Genomic DNA, 21,216 nt, shown 5'->3' on the forward strand with positions numbered 1-21,216 from the left:
GTGTCTAGTGAGACTTGTTAACTTCCTGCAGTGCATCTTGTAGATGGTACTCATCGGTGGTGTAGGGATTGAATGTTTGTGGATGAGGTGTCAATTAATCAGGCTGATTTGTCCTGGATGGTGTTGAATCTCTTGAGTGTTGTTGGAGCTGCACTCCTCCAGGCAAGTGGAGAGTATTCCATCACACTCCTGACTTGTGCCTTGTAGATGGTGGACAGCCTTTGGGGAATCAAGAAGTGAGTCATTCACCATAGGATTCCCTAGCTTCTGGCCTGTTCTTGTAACCATAGTATTAATGTGGCTAGTCAATGGTAACCCCTGAATGTTGATAGTAGGGAATTCAGTGATGGGAATGCCATTGAATGTCAAAGGGCGATGGTTAGATTCTCTCTTGCTGGAGATGGTCATCACCTGGCACTTGTGTGGGACGAATGTTACTTGCCTCTACTCGGCCAAAGCCTGGATATTGTCCAGGTCTTGATGTGTTTGGACACGGACTGCTTCAGTATCTGAAGAGTCTCAAATGTTGCTGAACATTGTGCAAACTTCAGCGAACATCCCCACTCCTGACCTTATGAGGTTTTTGATGAAGCAGCTGAAGATGGTTTTGATATGTTGGGTGTTCTGGATCACATACAGGTCACCAACACTTGAAGTAGTGCAACACTATTTAAACATACTTTAACTGTGGGTAAATACGATACCAGCTTTAACTAAAGATCCTTGCCTTGTCCTAACCAGTTGATGCACTCAGCACATGGTGAATGTCTGTGTAGCGGGCTGTGAGCTCTGTGCTCCTAGCGAGCTGCTACTCGAATGAGCGGGAACTCTGATGTCCCCTGTCTTTATAGTGCATGTGCTCTCACTGGTGATTGGCTGCAGTGTTGTGTATGTTGATTGGTCTCACTGTGTGTCCATCAGTGTGTGTCTGCCCCATGATATACTGGTGTATATTATGACAGGTTTGGCCTAGGACACTATTGAATGCATATTATTGATGCCCCTTCTCATCAATTCAGCTTTACCTCTCTATCCCCCTCCTTTTCACATTTGGTTCAGCTTCGCTTCCCATTAAATTTACACTGATGGCCTCTAATGTTGCTCTTCCCCACACGAGGAAGCATTCTTCCGTTTGTTTTGTTATGAATATCTCTTGTCTTTTTGCTTGTTTTTCCATTTCAACACTTTAGATTGTCAACCCTTTGTTTCTAACCGTATTTCTCCTCTCTGCACTTTCTATTTATATTATCATTTTTTTTCAAAACTATTCACTTTGAGGTAAATTAAACTTCTATTTGTTCTCTTGTCACCTGCACCTTTTGCCATCCAGTTGCCTTACTTGCTCCCCTCATGTTGCTGACTCAAGGCAGCGAGCATGGTTATCCCAGGGCCACAAGTCCATCAGATTTCTGTTCTTATGACAGCCAATCCTCCGTCCCCCAGTCAGATCGCCGTTTATCGGTAAGTATTATCAGTGAGGGCAGATAACTTTCCAACAGAAGTCACTGGATAATAATCAAAAATATGAAACTTGGCTGCTTCTCCCAGGGATTCCAGAGCCAATTGTTACATATTTTTACATTTTTCTAGCTAAGCTAAACAAAAAGAGACAACCTTTTTGCTGAGGGTCTGGAGTCACATGTAGATCAGAGCAGGTGAGGATGGCAGGTGTGTGTATCATAGAATCCCTACACTGCAGAAGGAGGCCATTCGGTCCAATGAGTCTGCATCAACCCTCTGAAGGAGTACCCCACCCAGGTGCTGCCCTATTCCTGTAACCCCACCTAACCTTTTTTTTTGAACACTTGGCTAATCCACCTAACCTGCACGTCTTTGGACTGTGGGAGGAAACCAGAGCACCCAGAGGAAATCCACACAGACTCGGGGAGAACGTGCAGACTCCGCACAGACAGTCACCCAAGGCCGGACTTGAACCCAGGTCCCTGATACTGTGAGGCAGCAGTGTTAACCACTGTGCCACGTTGCCCCTTCCTGCCCTAAAGGCCATGAGTGAACCAGATGAGCTTTTACGATAATGGTTTCACACTCAGGTGTTTTATTGAATTCAAATTCCACCATCTGCCATGGTGGGATTCGAACCCGTGTCCCCAGAGCATTAGCCTGGGTCTCTGGATTACTAGTCCAGTGACAATACCACTGTGCCACCATCAATTCCACACTGAGGCCTTTTTATCATCATGAACCATTAAATTAATGTGGAAATAATTAATTACAAATGACTTAATTTTTCAACCACAATTTCACGAGGTTTGTACAAGAAATGCTGTACAGTATATGGTCTCACTCTCATCCTATGGGTCTCATCCGTCTGATGCAAACCGGATATAACGTTTGAAAAGATTGGGTGAAATGACATACAATTTGGCTAAATAAGATTAGCTAACAAGCCAAAAGAAAAATACCTGCGGCTCATGAGAGTTGACAAATATCTCAGAGCAGCCATGAGTAAGGACGTCTGACAGGAAACCTTTGAAAATGAATCTAATTCGGTTGCAGTTCTCGTGGCAATAACATTCACAAAGTCATTCTCATTCCAGAAAATGTGCTGAGTAATAAACCTGCGAGCAAAGAAGAAAAGTGAAGTTTGCTCGTCCTGTGGTCTACAATGATTGCAACCGGGTCTGCAGCATGATTACCGCATGCTGAACTTGTATCTTCCAATGATGCTGATTCTGAGGTCAGCAGACTGTGTGAAGCCAAACTAATCTCTGCTCACTAATGGCAGCTACGGTTTGACACTGGTAGAAAATGGGAGTGAATTACCTGCCTTGATTACAGCATCAGCAGAAAGAGGCAGAATGAAGTAGACCGCAAATCAAATGCAAATTACTATATTTTTATTCAACTACAACGAACCTTTAATGATCAGCCCTCTTTGATTTATTTATTGGTGAGGCAGGTAATCACCTGGCAGTAAAACTCTTTTCCATATTTGTATTTTTGTTCATCTCTCACATTAGATAACTGCGAACATCTCCATTTTGGCATCACTCACTGTGGCTTGTCATGCTTGCTAATAAAATGCTCACATCAAGTTTACTGGTGCCAAGATAAAGTTGCCTTTCTGCTGTTCTGTAGACACATGGAAAACTGACTGCGGACAACGTGAGGCAGTGCGTGCTCGAAATTCTGATAGCAGGACCAGACACAATGTCTGTCAGCATCTTTTTTATGCTAATGCTTATTGCACAGCACCCTGAAGTGGAGAAGAAAATAGTTGAAGAGATTCAGGCAGTTACAGGTATGATACTTGAGAGAAATTGTAAAAAAAAAACAGATTCAATGACCACAGTTTCTTGTGTTTGAATCATCTCAGTGTTTGAATCCTGTGGTTGAATTTTGTTTCTTTCCGGAATTTCAATCAGCCACGTCAACCGACGTACAAGCAGATTTGTTTGGGTAAAATGTGTGTGTAGGGTGTTCTGGTTTAATCCCAAAGTCTAAAGATGATGTGGAGATGCCGGCGTTGGACTGGGGTGAGCGCAGTAAGAAGTCTTACAACACCAGGTTAAAGTCCAACAGGTTTGTTTTGAATCACTAGCTTTCGGAGCACTGCTCCTTCCTCAGGTGAATGAAGCGGTGGGTTCCAGAAACATATATATAGACAAAGTCAAAGATGCAAGACGACTTCACTTCAAAGTGTCTTGCAGCTTTGACTTTGTCTATATATATGTTTCTGGAACCTACCTCTTCATTCACCTGAGGAAGGAGCAGTGCTCCGAAAGCGAGTGATTTGAAACAAACCTGTTAGTCTAAAGATGTGCAGGTTAGGTGGATTGACCATGTGAAAATTGCCCCTTAGTATCCAAGGATGTGCCGGTTACATAGGGCTCCCGGGGAAAGGATGGGGGGGGGGTCTAGGTGGGGTGCTCTTTCAGAGGATCAGTGCAGACTGGGCTAAATGGCCTCCTTCTGCACTGACGGGATTCTATGTTTAATCATTCAGTGGTCAGTTGCCTGCTGTTCCCAAAATTACATCAATCTCCTGTAAAATTGCCTTTCCTCTTGCCATTATCAATTGAGACCCTTCAATCTGGCTTCCATTTTGCTCACAGCAGAGTTTAAAGTGACAAATGACATCCAGGCACCTGGGAATGTATGTCCCTCATTCATGTCCCACTCAGATCCATAACTAGCCTTCCTCCCAACCTCACTGCCAGGGTAACACTTGTGCCTCCCTGCAGCCCTAAATCTGCTGGCCCTAAGCTTGAATGCATTTGTTGATTGTCTGGTCAGCATGACCACCGCTACGTTGGGCTGGTTTATTTCAATCTGTCCTGTTGCTCAATTCCCTTGGCAAGATTTCTTACTACCCCAAGACAGTCCTACAGAATAGGGCAACTCGAAACACGTTGTTTTGCATCACTATAAACACATCTTCCCTATTCTTTACCTCAGACACAAAACTCAAGGAACCCATAGATTTTTCAATGTCTAAACCCAATGGGTTCACCTCTGGGCAGCAGTTAACCAAACTTCAGGCATATGTTGTGCTTGAGTTTCCAACCATTTTAATTGAATTTACGCTCTGATTTCCAAAATATATTCTTGACAGGGAAGCGGAAAGGGAACAGTGGTAGGCAGGTGAGAGTGGGACTACTGCTTGTGCAAAGTTGGTCTTAGTTGTAATTTCTGGTTATTGCTTTATACATAAGAAAATTGCTTTTTGTAACTTTTCACAATATACAACTCCATTTATTGCCTTTGGAAAGCTGGGGTGGGATTCACCATGCATCCCGCCCCGGGCATGATGGCACTGCCAAGGTGCCAAAGGCACCCATGTGGCACTGCAAGCTGGCATGGGCAGTGCCAGGTTGGTTATTCCACGTTGGCATTATTTGCACGCGAGCAATTGGGCCGGGAACCCTCCCATAGTGCATTCGGGCTGGGGGCGAGGTCAGGATTGTTTCCTGCGAGCGCCGGGAAATGCACGGCTAAACATGCTCACTCGGGGGCCTGGATTCTCCGAACCACCGCGGCGAACCGCTTTCGGAGCCAAAAAAACAGAAATTCGGACCGCGCCTCCGGAGAATTGCTCGGAATCGTGCGCACATGAACTACGCGGCGCAGGCAGGGGGCCATTGACAGAGGGCCCCCCCCCCCCCGCGATCCTCTGCACGCAACTGGCCGAGTTCCTGACGCCGTGGTTCTAACTACCTGTTGGCAGTCGGGTGGCGGCTGAGGACTCAGTCCGCGGCCGCCCTGGAAGGGGGGCGGGGGCATCGTTCACCGGGGGGGGCCTCATGGACGGCCAGGGGAGCGATCGGGCATCACGGGCGCACACTATCTCGGGAGGGCCTACATTTTTGGTGCCGCTCCGCGGTCTGAGTCTGCCATGTCATATTGGGTGGCCGCTGCAGGCAGCCGCCGTGGGCATGCGCGGACTCCCGACCGGAGGTGCAGGGCCCCGGATCCGCAGCCAGAGCTGCGAAAACCACTCCAGGGCCCTGACAGCCACCTGCAGACGGGAGAATAACTGAGGACTTTCTTAAGGAATATCCAAAGTGAAACGCCAGTGTTTTTACGCTGGTGTCGGGACATAGCCCTATTATTGGAGAATCCAGCCCTGGGACTTGTTCCCTTTTGAGAGAATCGAGCCCTCGTGTGGGCTAAACTGGTGAGAAACTCACCAGGGCCCCAAAAAAGTGACAGAACTTCGAAATGTTTCCATAGAATTCCGCCTGTTGTCAGTCTGGTTGGCCTGGGCCTGATAGAGCCGGCAAGCTCGGTGGCACAGAGATCGAGAGGGCGTCCCGATCAACACAGAAAATAAACACCCTCAACCGTTCCCTGCCCCCTTCATGGACAGGAAGTACCCCCCCCCCCTCACAACCATCGGCGGCTCCCCTTCCAACCCCCCTCCCACCCCCACACAGCTCATGCATCAGAGTTCCAACCCCCCCATCCGCACACCCATAACAAAAGCACTGCCCCCCCCCCCCCACAGTGCAGGCATTGGGGCTCCTCCTCCCTGCAATAACATAACGGGCCCCCCTTCCCCCCCCCCCCCCCCCCCCCCCCCAGTATGGCACTCTCCAGAGGCACTGCTCCCTGGCACAGGGTAGCACATTCAGGGTCAGTGCCCTGAATGTCCGTCTTCCACCCCCGGGCTATGCTTACATTTGCACCCCCCAGGAATCACCTTGAATGATTCATACCTTTATAAACCTGTCGTAATAATAAGTGAGGGGGGGAACATGTGGGGGGCTTGCTAATTATATTGTAATTTATTAAATTATGTTACAATGAGGTTCATCCAGAGGTGAACCCCTATGGGCACTGACCGGGAGAAGCGGGTGCTGGATGGCAACCCGGACCCATCCTATGGACTGGCGGCGGTGGCCACCAGCTCCCCCGGGCTCCATCCATCTTGTGAAGCCGCATCTCGCAGCCAGCACCTGGAACAGGGCAGCACAGCTGTGTATGTGCCGTCGACAGCCAGGCGCATGGAAGGCCACGGGATGTGGTAAGCAACTGGCTGCCACCACAGCTGATGTGCATCCTGGGAATACACCTAGACGTAGCGGTAGAGCAAGCAAGGCCAAGCACATCGGGAATCACTGACGTCACTGGGGTGGCGAGGGTAGGGGGGGGGGGGGTGGTAAGGAGTGGAGTGTGCGTTGAGGATGAGGGGGCATTGTAGGGGGTTTGGGGGTGAGGGAGGAAGGGAGGGTGGGGATATTGGGGCAGCAACATTGGGGTAGTGGGGCAATGGTGCACACTTTACCAGGTACATTAAAATAACCTCACCACAACCAGTTTGACGCCTCTGGCCCTTTGTTCCGCAATGGAGGCTGTCCACCAATCCCATGCCCCATCCCATCCAAACAAGGCCCCCCCGCCGGAGACACCCTGCCCATGCACATCCCCTGGGTGATCGAAGGTTGGTCACCACAGTGTTCAAGCACAGTGTCCATGCATCAAGGTGTGGTGGGGACGCTAGGCAATGAGACCCTCATGCTACATGGCCCGCCCACCCAGGGGCATCCACTTGGGATGTGTGAAGTGCGCACTTAACGATGACTGACAATTCCCTATTAGCAATAACCTTCAGCCACAAGGGCAGAGGCGTCCGCGGTCAGTGGGAGTTACGGGTGGTCGGTGTCAGCAGACAGGCAGGGGCTAGAGTTATCCCCGGTACGGGAACACATGTTCCAGGGTTGACATGGCGGACTTGTGGGTGACCGACCCCTCTGCAAATAGGGCTAAAGTGGTAATAATTGGTCAGTCGCCACGTTACAGCATGATCCCGATTTCACCTACGGAAGCGGGTTCATTGCACCGCAAATGGTTTGGCGCCCAGCGCGGTTCTCGTTTTCCGCCCCACCCCACCCCCTGCTATTCACCGGCCTCGTTCCACTCAATCGAGACCGGAGAATCGCACCCTCCTTCTTTACTATCACACGTGGTAGCGGGCATTGCTTCTATGTCCAGTCAGATTGAACGATACAGAAACTGCCACCTTTGTCTTCACAGAATCCCTACATTGCAGAAGGAGGCCATTCTCCGAAAGAGCACCCTGCCTAGGCCCAGAACCCCACCCTATCCCTGTAACCCCGTAACCCACCTAACACTTTGGACACTAAGTGGCAATTGAGCAAGGCCAATCCACCTAACCTGTACATCTCTGGACTGTGGAAGGAAACCCGGAGGAAACCCACGCAGACACGGGGAGAAAGTGCAAACTCCACACAGACAGTCACCCGAGGTCGGAATCGAATCCGGGTCCCTGCCGCTGAGAGGCAGCAGTGCTAACCACAGTGCCACCGTGTCGCCCACAGTCTGCTGTCACTCTGCGGCCGGTCTTTGGTTTTAAACTGCGCTGCCGGGGGACTGACCCGGACAGATATTTTGTTTCAATTTTCACATGTTGAAAACCTACTGAGTATCCATTCGGCTAGTCAGCACTGCATTGTCAAAGGATTTTATCAGTGTTTTCCTAAAAACAAAGCTATAATCTATGTTTAAAAAAAAAGGATCAAATTCTATGATGTGCAATGGACTAAGAGATGGACATAAATGCCAACTCGTTTATTTGAAGAAGAACAAATACAGGGACAATGACATAGTGTCTAGAATGCCAACTCAAGTGTTTTTTTGGTGACAATGATGCTTCCGCAATTCCTGATGGCACCGATCCTTGCTTTTGTTTCAGTACACAGTGTCCTCATGTCCTTGGTTTCGCCAAAGCCATTTACTGCAGAGAGTAAATGCTGTGGTTTCATTAACTTAGTGTCTTGCCATTAAATTACAATAACGCAAAGTCCAAATGTAATTGATTTTGGTTTAATTACTCTTACTATCCTGCCTGTGAATAGCCTTAAAAGAGGTTCTTAATTCAATGTCCCACCTGTACTGCCAAGTCTCACTGGTGTGGAGCTCTGTAAATAATCTTTCTGTTCGCTTTCATCACCTTTTTGAGATTGAACCTCACTCATTTGAAGGAGAAATCTCGGGTGTTGCCCCTTTCATGATTTCACACGGCCGGCAAACTCAGATCGGGGCGCCATTTTGATTAGCTGCCCCGATCTTTCCTTAACCCCCCTTTCATGCCCCCCCTCACTTTCTGGTTCCCACTCCCCCCTCCCCCCCCCCCCCCCCAACTGTGTTGCGGCTCTTGGCACTGCCAACTTGGCATCTGGGCACCTTGGTACTGCCAGCCTTTGCACCCTGGTAGTCCCCGGGTGCCCTGGCAGAGCCACACAGGTGCCCTGGCACTACCAGGCTGTCTGGGTGGCAGTGCTAAGGTGCCAGGCTGGCAGTACAAAATTGTCCGCTGCCAGGGGGTAATGCCAGGGTACCCTGTCCCCAACCACCCAGGGATCTCAAATGGCCTACGAGACCCCCTGAGGTGCCATTACCCCTGGCCTCACAGGTGTGGTCGTTAACCCCCGGGTGCCGGGTGAATCCGGCTTCCGGGTATTTAAGTGAGCCATTAGGCTAATTTAAATATGCGTATCTGGATGACGCCTAGTGAGGGCAGGATCCAGATCACACTGGGGGAGGGAGAGTGGGGAGGGGTGAGTTGGGGGACATGCGATCAGCCTGGCACGGAGCACGATTTACCCATTGCGCCTGGATCCGGGCCGGGAGCGACTGGGTCGCTGAATCGCACCCTGAATCCTCTACTGCTTCATTTACCTTGCCCCGTCCAACTATCACATCCTATTAACCCTTACTATTTAATCTGCCCACAGTTTTAGCACAGGGCTAAATCGCTGGCTTTGAAAGCAGACCAAGGCAGGCCAGCAGCACGGTTCGATTCCCGTAACAGCCTCCCCGAACAGGCGCCAGATGTGGCGACTAGGGGCTTTTCACAGTAACTTCACTTGAAGCCTACTTGTGACAATAAGCGATTTTCATTTCATTTCATTTCAGTTTAGTCTAACACACTCTCCGCTGTTGCACTAGCTGCACATTGGCCTATTACTTGTATGCCCATTATGGACTGAGAATGGGTACAGAAAAAGAAACTTGCCTTTATATAGCACCTTTCACAGCTGACAAGATGTCCCAGGTGGTTTACAGCCAGTGAAGTACTATTAACCTATAGTCACGGTTGTAATGTATGGAACAATTTACACACAGCAAGCTCCCATGCTCAGCTATGTGACAATATGATTTTTGATGTTGGTTCAGAGATAAATATTGGCCAGCACTCCCAGACCGCCCTGTCCTTTCTTCAAAATAGTGTCATGGGATATTTATGCAAATAGGTCCTCGGTTTAACATCTTGTCAGAGAGACAGCACTCAAGAATCAGAGACGACACAGTGGTTAGCACTGCTGCCTCACAGAGCCAGAGACCCAGTTTCAATTCCAGCCTTGGGCGAATGTATGTGCTGAGTTTGCACTTTCTCCCCATGTCTGTGTGGTTTCCTCCCACAGTCCAAAGATGTGCAGGTTAGGTGGATTGGCCACGCTAAATTATCCCTCAGTGTACAAAAGGTTAGGTGGGATTACAGGGATAGGGCGGACGAGTGGGCCAAAATAGGGTTCTCTTTCAGAGGGTGAGTGCTGACTCGATGGGCCGAATGGCCTCCTTCTTTGCACTCTTGGGATTTTATTATGTACTGTATTGGAGTGTCACGTTTTCATTTTTTGTGTTCCAGTCCAGGAATTGGACTTGAACCCAAAACCTCATGAGTCAGAGAGAAGAGTGCTCCCCACTGAGCCACACCTGACACTACAGCAAGCACTGCTTCACAGTGGGAACTCAAATACTTCTACAACATACGATTACTGAGCATTCAGTCTCCGTGGATCTGTCATCAGACCATTTTTCTCATTTCCGATTATGTAAAATCAGTGGGAACTATAATCACGCTTTTTCTAGTTAGTACATACACAGCAGTGCAAACCAGATGCTAGGCTGGATTACACTCTTCCCTTCATCATTCCTAGGGGAACGGGAAGTGCAGAACAGTGACCTGCAGCAGCTGAAGACTGTGGAGAGCTTTATTAACGAGAGCATGAGATACCAGCCTGTGGTGGACTTCACCATGCGCAAGGCACTTAAAGACGATGTGATTGATGGCTATCCAGTCAAAAAAGGCACCAACATCATCCTTAACCTGGGCCGCATGCACAAAGTCGAATTCTTTCTCAAGCCAAATGAATTCAACCTGGAAAACTTTGCACAAAATGTGAGTACCCACACTTGCTGAAAATTGAGCTTTGCATGTAACAGGCTTACGTAATCTTCTAACTTCATAAATACTGTCAATATTCAGTACATGTGAAGTGATCTTTTGGTAGGTACATGCTGACTTTTTCTGTCCATTGTAGCATGCGTACTTGTGTCCACTACTTCATGCTTGGGTGACGCTCCGAGTCATGAGGCCAACATATAGAAAGTAACACTATCAAGAGTAGTTTCCTTGGCTAGCTCGGGCTCACCCCACCACCTTCTCGGGAGGCAATTAGGGATGGCAAATAAATCCTAACCTTACCAGCAATGTTCACATCCCATAAACACAAAATAAAATAAATTCCCGTCTACTTCGGTGCAGATTCAGCATAGGGTTTGCTCCAGTGCTTTCAGTGATGAAGACAGCGGCACAATGTCGGATGGGTTGACTTAAATTGGTGCAATCTGTTAAAAGCATTGTCGGCTGCACATCTGATGTACAAAGATGGCAGCGCCAATCCAAAATAAGTGATGCAAAAGTTTTGCCTGACGCCAATGCCAGTGAAAATTGTAGTTGTTTACTGTGAGAAAACAGAATTGGATTGATACAGGAACTCCGCATAGTCGGTTGTTGGATTGAATTCTAATAGTTTTCCTTGCTCATGGGCAGCAAGACAAGTTGGGGCCCTCAATTAACAGTCTTGGTTTGCTTCCAGCCACCCAGTTCTCCGCAAAGTTAGCCTCCACATGAATTAAACCTGCGCATGTGTCAGTAGACCTCTTGTGAACCTACTGTGGGCATTTGCAGCTTCGTTCCAATCAACTCTTTTTAAACCTTCTTTCTAAACAAGTCCACAGTAGTGAACTCGCCAACATTGAGGGCATTTAAAAGTTTATTGGATAAACATATGGATGATAATGGCATAGTGTAGGTTAGATGGCTTTTGTTTCGGTGCAACATCGTGGGCCGAAGGGCCTGTACTGCGCTGTATTGTTCTATGTTCTATGTTCTAAGACGTGAAAGACGTGCTGTTAGGTAATTTGGACACCCTGAATTTCCCTTCTGTGTACCCGAAAAAACGCCGGAATGTGGTGACTAGGGGCTTTTCACAGTAACTTCATTGCAGTGTTAATGTAAGCCTACTTGTGACAATAAAGATTATTAGTATTAAAAAAATATTCCATGCACCCACATAAGAACATAAGAACTAGGAGCAGGAGTAGGCCATCTGGCCCCTCGAGCCTGCTCCACCATTCAATGAGATCATGGCTGATCGTATGTGGACTCAGCTCCACTTTCCGGCCCGAACACCCACCTCCACTGCCTTCTGAGGCAGAGAGTTCCAAACTCACACAACCCCCTGAGAGGAAACTGTTCTCATCATCTCTGTTCTAAAAGACAGACTCCTGATTTTAAATTTGTCCCTTAGTTCTGGGGGCAACCACCAACAAGAGGAAACATCCATTCCACTTCCACCTTGTCAAGATTATTCAGGTTCTTATACGCGGTTCCAAAAAAGACTCCTATCGGTTTCTCTCTCCCACTGATGCTGTCAGACCTGCTGGGTTTTTCATCTCTTGAACGACTCAGATGGAAAACAGAACTACCACATTAGTACAAATTACTGTGGCAGCTATCGCAAGATACCAATTTTGTTCCAGAAATTCTGGTTGGAAACAGCTGGTCTATTGCATGACAAAGGGAACATTACCTCCCTTAGAACTTCTAAAATATTATTGGTGTCATAAAGTAGTAATGTTGCTTTCTTTGCAAAGAAACCTGTTAAACGGCTTCCTTTTAATATTTTACCAGAGCCGTTGCACAGTCACGGTCCTGATATCTGATTTCAACAATAACATTTTTCCCCCAAAGAAATTGTGAACTGCTTTTGTTTCACTTTAAAAAATAATAACCGCTTATTGTCACAAGTAGGCTTCAATGAAGTTACTGTGAAAAGCCCAGAGTTGCCACATTCCGGCGCCTATTCGGGAAGGCCGGTACGGGAATTGAACCCACTCTGCTGCCTTGTTCTGCTTTAGCCCACTGTGCTAAACCAGCCCCTTTTCTTTCCAAGTAATTTGTACGTACCGGGATTTTATTTGGGGCCAGTTTATCTTCCCCTCTCTATGTTCCAATAGCATTGGCTCTCTTGCTGGGGTTTGGTTTCATGGTATTGGGACCTTGCTTCAAGGAGCTGTTGTGTTATTCACCCTGGGGTAACACGGACTGCAACAGGATGGAGATGAACGGTAAAGCATACACCAAACGTAGGCGTTGGTTCAATACGATTTATTGAACTTCTGTAACAATGCACACAGCTGGCTGTGGGTTGACACTCTCCTACTCTAGGTGTACTAACTCTAGCTTACTGGACCAGGCTAGCTCTGATCCACCTGTAGAAGGTGCTGACTGATATATACACCCTGACTGTCACTACAGTTGTCACCAGTGGAAAAGGCGGAGTGCTGATGCCTCGCGTGTAGTTGGAAGCTCCCCTCTGGTGTTCTGTCTGGTGATTGGTTGTGTTCTGTCCTGTACGTTAATTGGCTAACCAGGGTGTCTGTCACTGCCTGTTTTTACCTCATGATGTGCATGGGGGCATATTATGACAGGAGCCATTGTTGATTGATAGTGAGGATCAGCAAAATATTTGGTCTTGAAGATTAAGATAGGCAAGTCAGATCCTCGCTTTCAACTGACAACAGAGCACATGTGCCGGGATTCTCCGCCGGGGTGATTCCCTGTTATGCCGGCGCCCGGGGGTTTCCCGGCAGCGTGGGGCTGCCCCACAATGGGAAACCCCACTGACCGGCTGGCATAACGGAGAATCCCGCTGGCCGGTCGGGGGCAGAAATGTGGCGGGGCGGAGAATCCCGCCCATGTTCTTTCAGCAAGGATTCCTGGAAAATTAATAGCAAAAAGCGGAGGTCAATTTACCCTAAACCAAGAACACTGAGGACAACTGTAATATTCCCACTGTCACGCTGAGAGAATTCGGCAACAGAGTGTAGAGTGATGATCAAACTGGAGTTGTTCTTAATCTATCTGGCTCCCTGAAGGCAAACACACTGAGCTTTTAACCTTTAGATTTCTAACAGCTCAGAAGGAGGAGGGAGGTCATTTGCCAATTATATAAACTAAAAGGTACAATACTATAGGGGGGCACAGGATCACAGGGACCCGGACGTATAAGTGCACAAATCATTGAAGGTGGCAGGGCAGATTGAGGAATTGGTTTAAAACGCATATGGTATCCTGTGCATTCTAAATAGACCTGTAAAGACTTAATTACCTGCAAAGACTCACATTCTAAGTATCATGCATCATTGACTTTGTCTATGTACATGGTTGTGGAGTCCACATCTTCACTCACCTGATGAAGGAGCTGTGCACCGAAAGCTAGTGATTCGAAACAAACCTGTTGTACTTTAACCTGGTGTTGTAAGACTTCTTACTATTCCAAATAGCGATATTGGGATGGATTCTACCACCCCGCCTGCCATAAGATCGTCAGGGGCGGGACGGGGACCATTGACATCAGGCGGGAAATTCCAGTCTCCGGGCAGGCACTGCCGGAGAATCCCGCCCATAGAGTAGAAAAACAGGGAGGTTATAATGAGCCTTTGTAAAACCCAGCTTCAGCCTCAACTAAAGTACTGTGTCCAATTTTGAGTAACACATTTTAGGAAGGATGTAAAAGCTTTAGAGAGAGTCCAGAAAAGAGTTACAGGGTTGAGGGACTTAATTTCCATAGAGACTGAGGAAGCAGCTGGGGTTGCGAGAAAAATAAGAACATGGGAATAGGAGGAGGCCATTCAGCCCGTTGAGCCTGCTCAATCATTCAATGTGATTAGAGGCTGGTTTAGCACAGGGCTAAATCGCTGGCTTTGAAAGCATACCAAGGCAGGCCTGCAGCACGGTTCAATTCCCGTAACAGCCTCCCCGAACAGGCGCCGGAATGTGGCGACAAGGGGCTTTTCGCAGTAACTTCATTTGAAGCCTACTTGTGACAATAAGCGATTTTCATTTCATTTCATTTCAAGGCTGATCAAGCACTTCAATGCCTTTTACCACCCACCATCCCCATTATGCTTTACATTATTGTTAGTCAGAAATGTATCAATCTCTCACCAAACACATTCCCGTCTAGCTTTATATCATCCGTGAACTTGGAATTGTTACATTTGGTCCCAACATCTGAATCATTGATATAATTATTGATATAATCATAACATCTGATCCTTGCAGTGCCCTACTCGCCATAGCCTGACAACTTCTCCTTATAGAAAAGAAGATCAAGAGATAATTTGACAGATTTTCAAAATGTTATGGTGTCTAGACAGACTAGATAGAGAAGAATTATTCCCATTGGCAGAAGGGTTGGGAACTAGAGTACACAGGTTTAAGGTGATTGGCAAAAGAACAAAAGTGACATGTTGAAAACATTTTTACACAGCGAGTGGCTCCCTCCTGGAATGAACTGCCTGAAAGACTGGTGGAGGCAGATTCAATCTGGGCTTTCAAAAGGGAATTGGCTAAGGATACCGAAGGGACATTATTTTCTAGTCGGTGGGGAAAGAGCAGGGGAACAGGACCAGATAAATTGCTCATGCAGAGAGGTGGCACAGGCTCGATGGGTCGACTGGTCTCATTGTGTCCTGTAACCATTCTGCAAGCCTCGCCCTGCCAAGGGCACATAACAGGAATTCGGGCATAAGCAGTGAAAAGGGGCCTCGGTGGCAAAGGGATGCAAAGTTACCTTGGCATTTGTTTCATCCTCAGGGGCATCCGAAAGTCAAACTGAGCCAGCCGCAAATTCAGGAATTACTCAGCACTTGTTCACAGTCCAAAGATTTTAGCAAATCTCTGAATTTTTGACATGTCCTTCTGCACTGTAAATTCTATGATATGTTCCAGATAGTGGCAAAGATTGGGATTTAAACCTTGTAGAAACTTATATTGTACATGGCCACAATTTTAATTTAAAAAATCACATGCTTCATCTGCACAAGCAAAAGGTAGCTCTAACTCTCCTGTATTTACAGGTTCCTCATCGCTATTTCCAGCCATTTGGCTGTGGCCCGCGGTCTTGTGTGGGAAAATATATCGCCATGGTGATGATGAAAGGTATCTTGGTGACCATGTTGAAGAGGTACAGAGTACACTCACATAATGGAAGCACCCTAGAAAATATCAAAAATAACAACGACTTGTCCTACCATCCCAACGAGTCGCACTCTCGTCTCAGAATGATTTTTACCCCAAGGAATCAAGCAGCAGCCTAAGATCCCAATTTCTTACGCAAGTAGCATGCACAAGGTTTCATCGGGATGGTGCAGTGACCATAATGAAATCACCCAAATACAATCTGCCATCGTTTCATCAAGTTGAACCAAAGTGCCGGTTAGAATTAGGATCCAAATCTTAAATGGTAGAAGATTTTTCCCTCTTTAGATCCACTAATAGTCTTGAAATAGAGCACTCTAGTTTGCAATCACGGATTATTATATGTTGTTGCTTCTGTCTGCCATCACCGTCGACCCTCTCCAGGACTCAGCCAGGCCACTAGGTGGAGCAACAGGAGTGAGTGAGTGAGAGGTGAGGCCGGTAAAAATCAACACATGAATGGTAGTCACAGAGCACCATTGTCTGTCCACCTGTGTGACAAGGTCCAAAGGCCTGATCAAGGGGGTTTTTTTCAGCAGAAGAAAGAAACATTTTTGATGTATTGGGGACCTGAAGAATCAAGGAGGAGGGAAATGTGACAATGGAATTGAAAAAAACAATTATTTTCAACATTCAGTTCAGTTTGACAGATCACGTTTTGAGAATCAGTTTCTTATTTAACCTTTTCTATACTCGTGTGTCTAGATATATTTTATATATGATATGCATAATATAGATATATATGCACACAACTGCATTACACTAAGTTAATGGATGTAGATAAGAATATAGAGATAAGGAAATGAAATCACGACCTTAATTAATGTCTGACCCACAGAGATCAGAAAAGAGAGAGAGGGAATATCTTTAGAAAAGCGAGTGGGAGGCAGCACGGTGGCACAGTGGTTAGCACCGTTGCCTCACGGCGCCGAGGACCAGGATTCGATCCCAGCCCCGGGTCACTGTCCGTGTGGAGTTTGCAAATTCTCCCCGTGTCTGCGTGGGCCTCACCCCGCAACCCAAAGATGTGCAGGGTAGGTGGATTGGCCATGCTAAATTGGCCCTTATTGAGAAAAAAAAATAATTGGGTACTCTGAATTTTAAAAAGAGAAAAGCGAGTGGTAAGTGACCTAATCAAAAGAAAGAAACTTAGGTTATAGTAAAGCCAAGGGCAACGTTATTCCACTCTGTGTTGAGAAGAGAAGGCAAATTCCATTCTGTGTTCGGGGAAGAGGGTGAATTCCATTCTATGGAGTGTGTTGGAGATACTAGTAGCATATACCTCACAGATTTGCAAGTCTGCTCCCTCGAGGGCAGAGAGAAACCTTCCCCCTGTGGTCTGGTTCCAGTGCAGCTGGAGATGGAGACAATCAGGCTCACTCTGCAGAGTGGATTTCAAATGTCTTTTCTTCAAAGATTGAAAACCGAAACAAAAAAGCTCCTCAATTAGGAGGTGACAAAATATTTTTCATACTGCATGGAGATGTTATAATCATGGAGATGTTATAATCAATCATGAATGGTATAGTCTACTGTTTTACAGACATTATAGTTTTGTACCTTGATTTACAATTTTGTGCCAGACAAAAAAAATCTTTTTGAAGTGTTCAGTATTCCGAGCATTTTTGACAGCACCTGCTCCATTGGGGCAGAATGCCAGGTCTCCATTTGGATGAAGCTACAATAAAGTTGTTGTGTGGCTCAACCTGCAATCTTTTCTCCCTTATTTTGAACACACGCGGTACTATTGTGGTATTTACAAATGTAATGGCACTTTGAAAGCAAAGCTGCCACTCGACTGTCCTCCACCTCATAGCTGGTGTTCCGTTACCCCCAGTTGGCTAGATTGTGATGCAGAATAATGCTACCTGCGCAGGTTCATCACCGTACAGGCTCTGGTAGTTCAATGTAGCCCTATCTCCTCACGTTGCCCTCACATTTATGAGTAGCGACAAATGTCTCTCTGATGGGGGCGGGGGGGATGCCCATGATCCTTTGGGACTATGGCTAGATGCATAGATCTCAAAGCCATTCCCATTTTAAACGCCTTGGGGGGATTTTCCATGCCCCCGCTGCATGTTTCTCGGTGACGGGAGGCAGCCCACTGTTGGCTGATGGTGGGATCTTCTGGTCCCATCGCTGTCAATGGGATTTCCCATTGAATCCACCCCCCACTGTCGGGAAACCCACAGCGGGCATTCGCCATCTGCGGGACTAGAAAATCACACTGGCGAGAATAGCCAAAAGACTGCCCCCCCTCCCCACCCCCCCTCACCCCCCCCTATGTAAATAGCATTGAAGGTGCAATTATTGGCACACTTGACTCTGACTGAAAATTTGTGTTCCATCCTATTATTCTTAACTGAGGTTGCTACATTTTAGTTGGACGCCATTATGAACTGAAAGTCACCTTAAAACAAAAACCCTCTGAGAAACCTGAGCACAAAATCTAGGCTGACATTTCCATGCACTGTTGAGGAAGTGTTGCACTGTCTGAGATGCCACCTTTTGGATAAGACATTAAACCCATCTATTCTCTCAGGTGATTGCTAAAAGATCTCTCGGCACGATTTTAAAGAACAGTGGGCACATTGTCCAGTGATTATTCCTTAATCAACTTCCAAAGGGGCGACACGGTGGTGGAGTGGTTAGCACTGTTTCATCACGGCGCCGAGGACCCGGGTTTGATTCCGGCCCCGAGTCGCTTTCTGTGTGGAGTTTGCACATTCTCCCCATGTCTGCCTGGGTCTCGCTCCCACAACTCAAAAGGTGCAGGGTAGGCGGATTGGCCACGCTAAATTGCCCCTTAATTGGAAATAAAAGAATTGAGTACTTTAAATTTAAAAATAAAAACATCACGAAAAACACGAAAAAATAGATCATCTGGAATAAAAACAAATTACTGCGGATGCCGGAATCTGATACAAAAACAGAAAATACTGGGCAATCTCAGCAGGTCTGACAGCATCTGTGGAGAAAGAAGGGAGCTAACATTTCGAGTCGGGATGACTCTATCAAAGCTTTGACAAAGAGTCATCCAGACTCAAAATGTTAGCTGCCTTCTCTCCCGACAGATTATCTGGGAGCTTGCTGTGTGTAAACTGGTTGTCTCGTTTCCTACATCACAACAGTGACCACACTGTGAAAATGTTCTGGGACATGAGGTTGTGAAAGGTGGAATATAACTTCAAGTCTTTTGTTTTCTTAATGCGCACAGTCCCCAGTCGCATGAAATCGAAAGATTGGCCCTCTTGTATTTGGGGCTGGTTTAGCACATTGGGCTAAACAGCTGGCTTGTAATGCAGAACAAGGCCAGCTGTGCAGGTTCAATTCCCGTACCGGCCTCCCTGAACAGGCACCGGAATGTGGCGACTAGGGGCTTTTCACAGTAACTTCATTGAAGCCTACTTGTGACAAGAAGCAATTATTATATTATTATTATTTGCCAAAATTCAAGGATTATAACCAGTAGAAATACAAAATATTCTCTAAAAAAAAAGTGATAAGTTACACATGATTAAAATTCAAAATATCTCACAACCACTTCACAAAAATGTATAAACTTTAGGAACAGGGATAGGCTGTTTAATGAGATTTTGGTTGATCTGTACTTCAAGTATATGTTCCATCCTTTTTTGTGTATCACTTCATGCTCTTAGCTGTGAAAAATATACGGGCTTGATTCAATTAAACGGGACCAAAGTCCCAAAATAAGCGCGTTTAGCCGCGCGTTTCCCAGTGCTCGCCACATCGAGAAACACATGGCTATTCAACGCGACTCGTATTGTATAAGGGGCCTCAGCGGCAAATGCACGGCCAAGGCCGCACACAGCCCCTTTTTGTACACTGGGGAACTCGGCTCGCCGGAACTCCCCAGTGTGGTGAGAGATCGGGGCGCTATTTCAAAATGGCACCCCCGATCTCCGTAGCGTCCGAAACAATCCCCCCAGCCAGAGAACACTATGGGAGGGTCCGCACACCTCCCCTTCCCCAACACCCACACAGGGCACCCCTGGCCCGATAGTACGTGCCCAAGGAATTCCAGCTTGGCACCACCAACCTTGCAGTGCCCATGCAAGCTGGCAGTGCCACCTTGGCAATGCCAGGCTGTCATCCAGGTGGCACTACCAGGCTGGCATTGCCAAGGTATCAGGCTGTGCCCAGGTGGCACCAGCAGTGCCCAAAGGGCATGAAGCTGAGCTTCAGATCCTATGCGATACCCCCATGAGTGCCGCTCCATTGGTCCCCATTTGTGGGGGCCAGTGCTGAATGGCACTCGCCCAAAGTCTCCGAGGCAAAGGGGATGAATCCCCAAACCTGGGGTACCTCAGGAATCTGCACATTAGAGTGAGACTAACTGTATTGCTCTTAAATGCAGATTTGTCAAAAAGTGATCCCACCCACATTGGATTTCGCGAGGCATTGCAAACCGGGTAGATCCTGGGAGCAGGGTTTCCTGGCTTTTATCAGCCACGCTACTCTGCGGCGAGCTACTTTTCCGGTGTAGTGCGGCCATTTGATCACACCCTACATATCCCAACCTTGAAAGTTCAACTGGCCCCTATATCTGAAAAATATTGTCATGTCAACTACTGAAACTGTCAACATTCATCACCAATACTCCTCTAAAATGGACAACAACATCTGGAGAGCACACATGTACAGTTAAGCACAGAAATACAGAAAATGCAGTCAGTAATTCTATGTTTCCCCAGTAGGTGGGCTATTGAGGGCCTCACCTACTCCAAATCTGTAAACAGTTAGAAAGCGCTGTACTGATGAGAACTTGTCAAACTTTTACTGGTTTTGCAGGTATCAATTCCATGCCACAATGGACTTTGATTCACCCTTCCAAAATCTGCCCCTTGACTGTGAGGTAGAGGTTAACCTCTGAAAGATAGTGAGGTGACTCTCGTCTTGTTTACAAGATGGTCCTAGCTAATGTTGCATCAATGGAAAGAAGATTGACCTCAGATCGGAAGTCCTCTGGACCTACGGCCTCTCAATTTAAGCCGTAACCACCCCTCGCGAGGAACCCTTTGGAATCACAGTGGGGAGAGAGATGGTGGAAGAACAAAACAGAGCTCACTGTGACATGTTAGGCGACATCTACAAGTACTTGATACCTTAGGCTGATATGGCACAATGTTAAGACAGCGTGGACTGCGTTAAAGACAAAAGCAGAGAGACACCCTTTTCCAGATTGAGTCAACCAGCTGCCTTGGATCCTGTGCACCTCTGAGGTCATGAAAAAACAGCCATGAGCTTGGGGGTAGTAGTGCCTCCTCCTCCATCATAATGAAACCCTCCCGTGTAGGTTTAGCTGCATGAAGGTAACGAGGAAAATCAGAAATGCTAAATTGGTCAGCTCATGAACTACCATTCCATCAAGAATAGTG

At 47.0% G+C, this 21,216-nt stretch overlaps 1 protein-coding gene across 3 annotated transcripts in view; it reads left to right on the forward strand.

Annotated features, from left to right (window-relative positions):
• cyp19a1a (cytochrome P450, family 19, subfamily A, polypeptide 1a) overlaps window positions 1-17,522 on the forward strand; it is a 38,442-nt gene extending 20,920 nt beyond the window's left edge. For all 3 annotated transcript variants that reach the window (XM_072470623.1, XM_072470625.1, XM_072470626.1), the window contains 3 exons: window positions 3,100-3,262; window positions 10,425-10,666; window positions 15,697-17,522. In XM_072470623.1, the coding sequence (XP_072326724.1) occupies window positions 3,100-3,262; window positions 10,425-10,666; window positions 15,697-15,936 (645 nt within the window). In that variant the 3' untranslated portion in view covers window positions 15,937-17,522. The remainder of the gene's footprint in view (window positions 1-3,099; window positions 3,263-10,424; window positions 10,667-15,696) is intronic.
• Window positions 17,523-21,216: the final 3,694 nt, after the last annotated feature.

This window comes from Scyliorhinus torazame, chromosome 12 (assembly GCF_047496885.1).
Source record: "Scyliorhinus torazame isolate Kashiwa2021f chromosome 12, sScyTor2.1, whole genome shotgun sequence".
NCBI classification, from domain to species: Eukaryota; Metazoa; Chordata; class Chondrichthyes; order Carcharhiniformes; family Scyliorhinidae; genus Scyliorhinus; species Scyliorhinus torazame.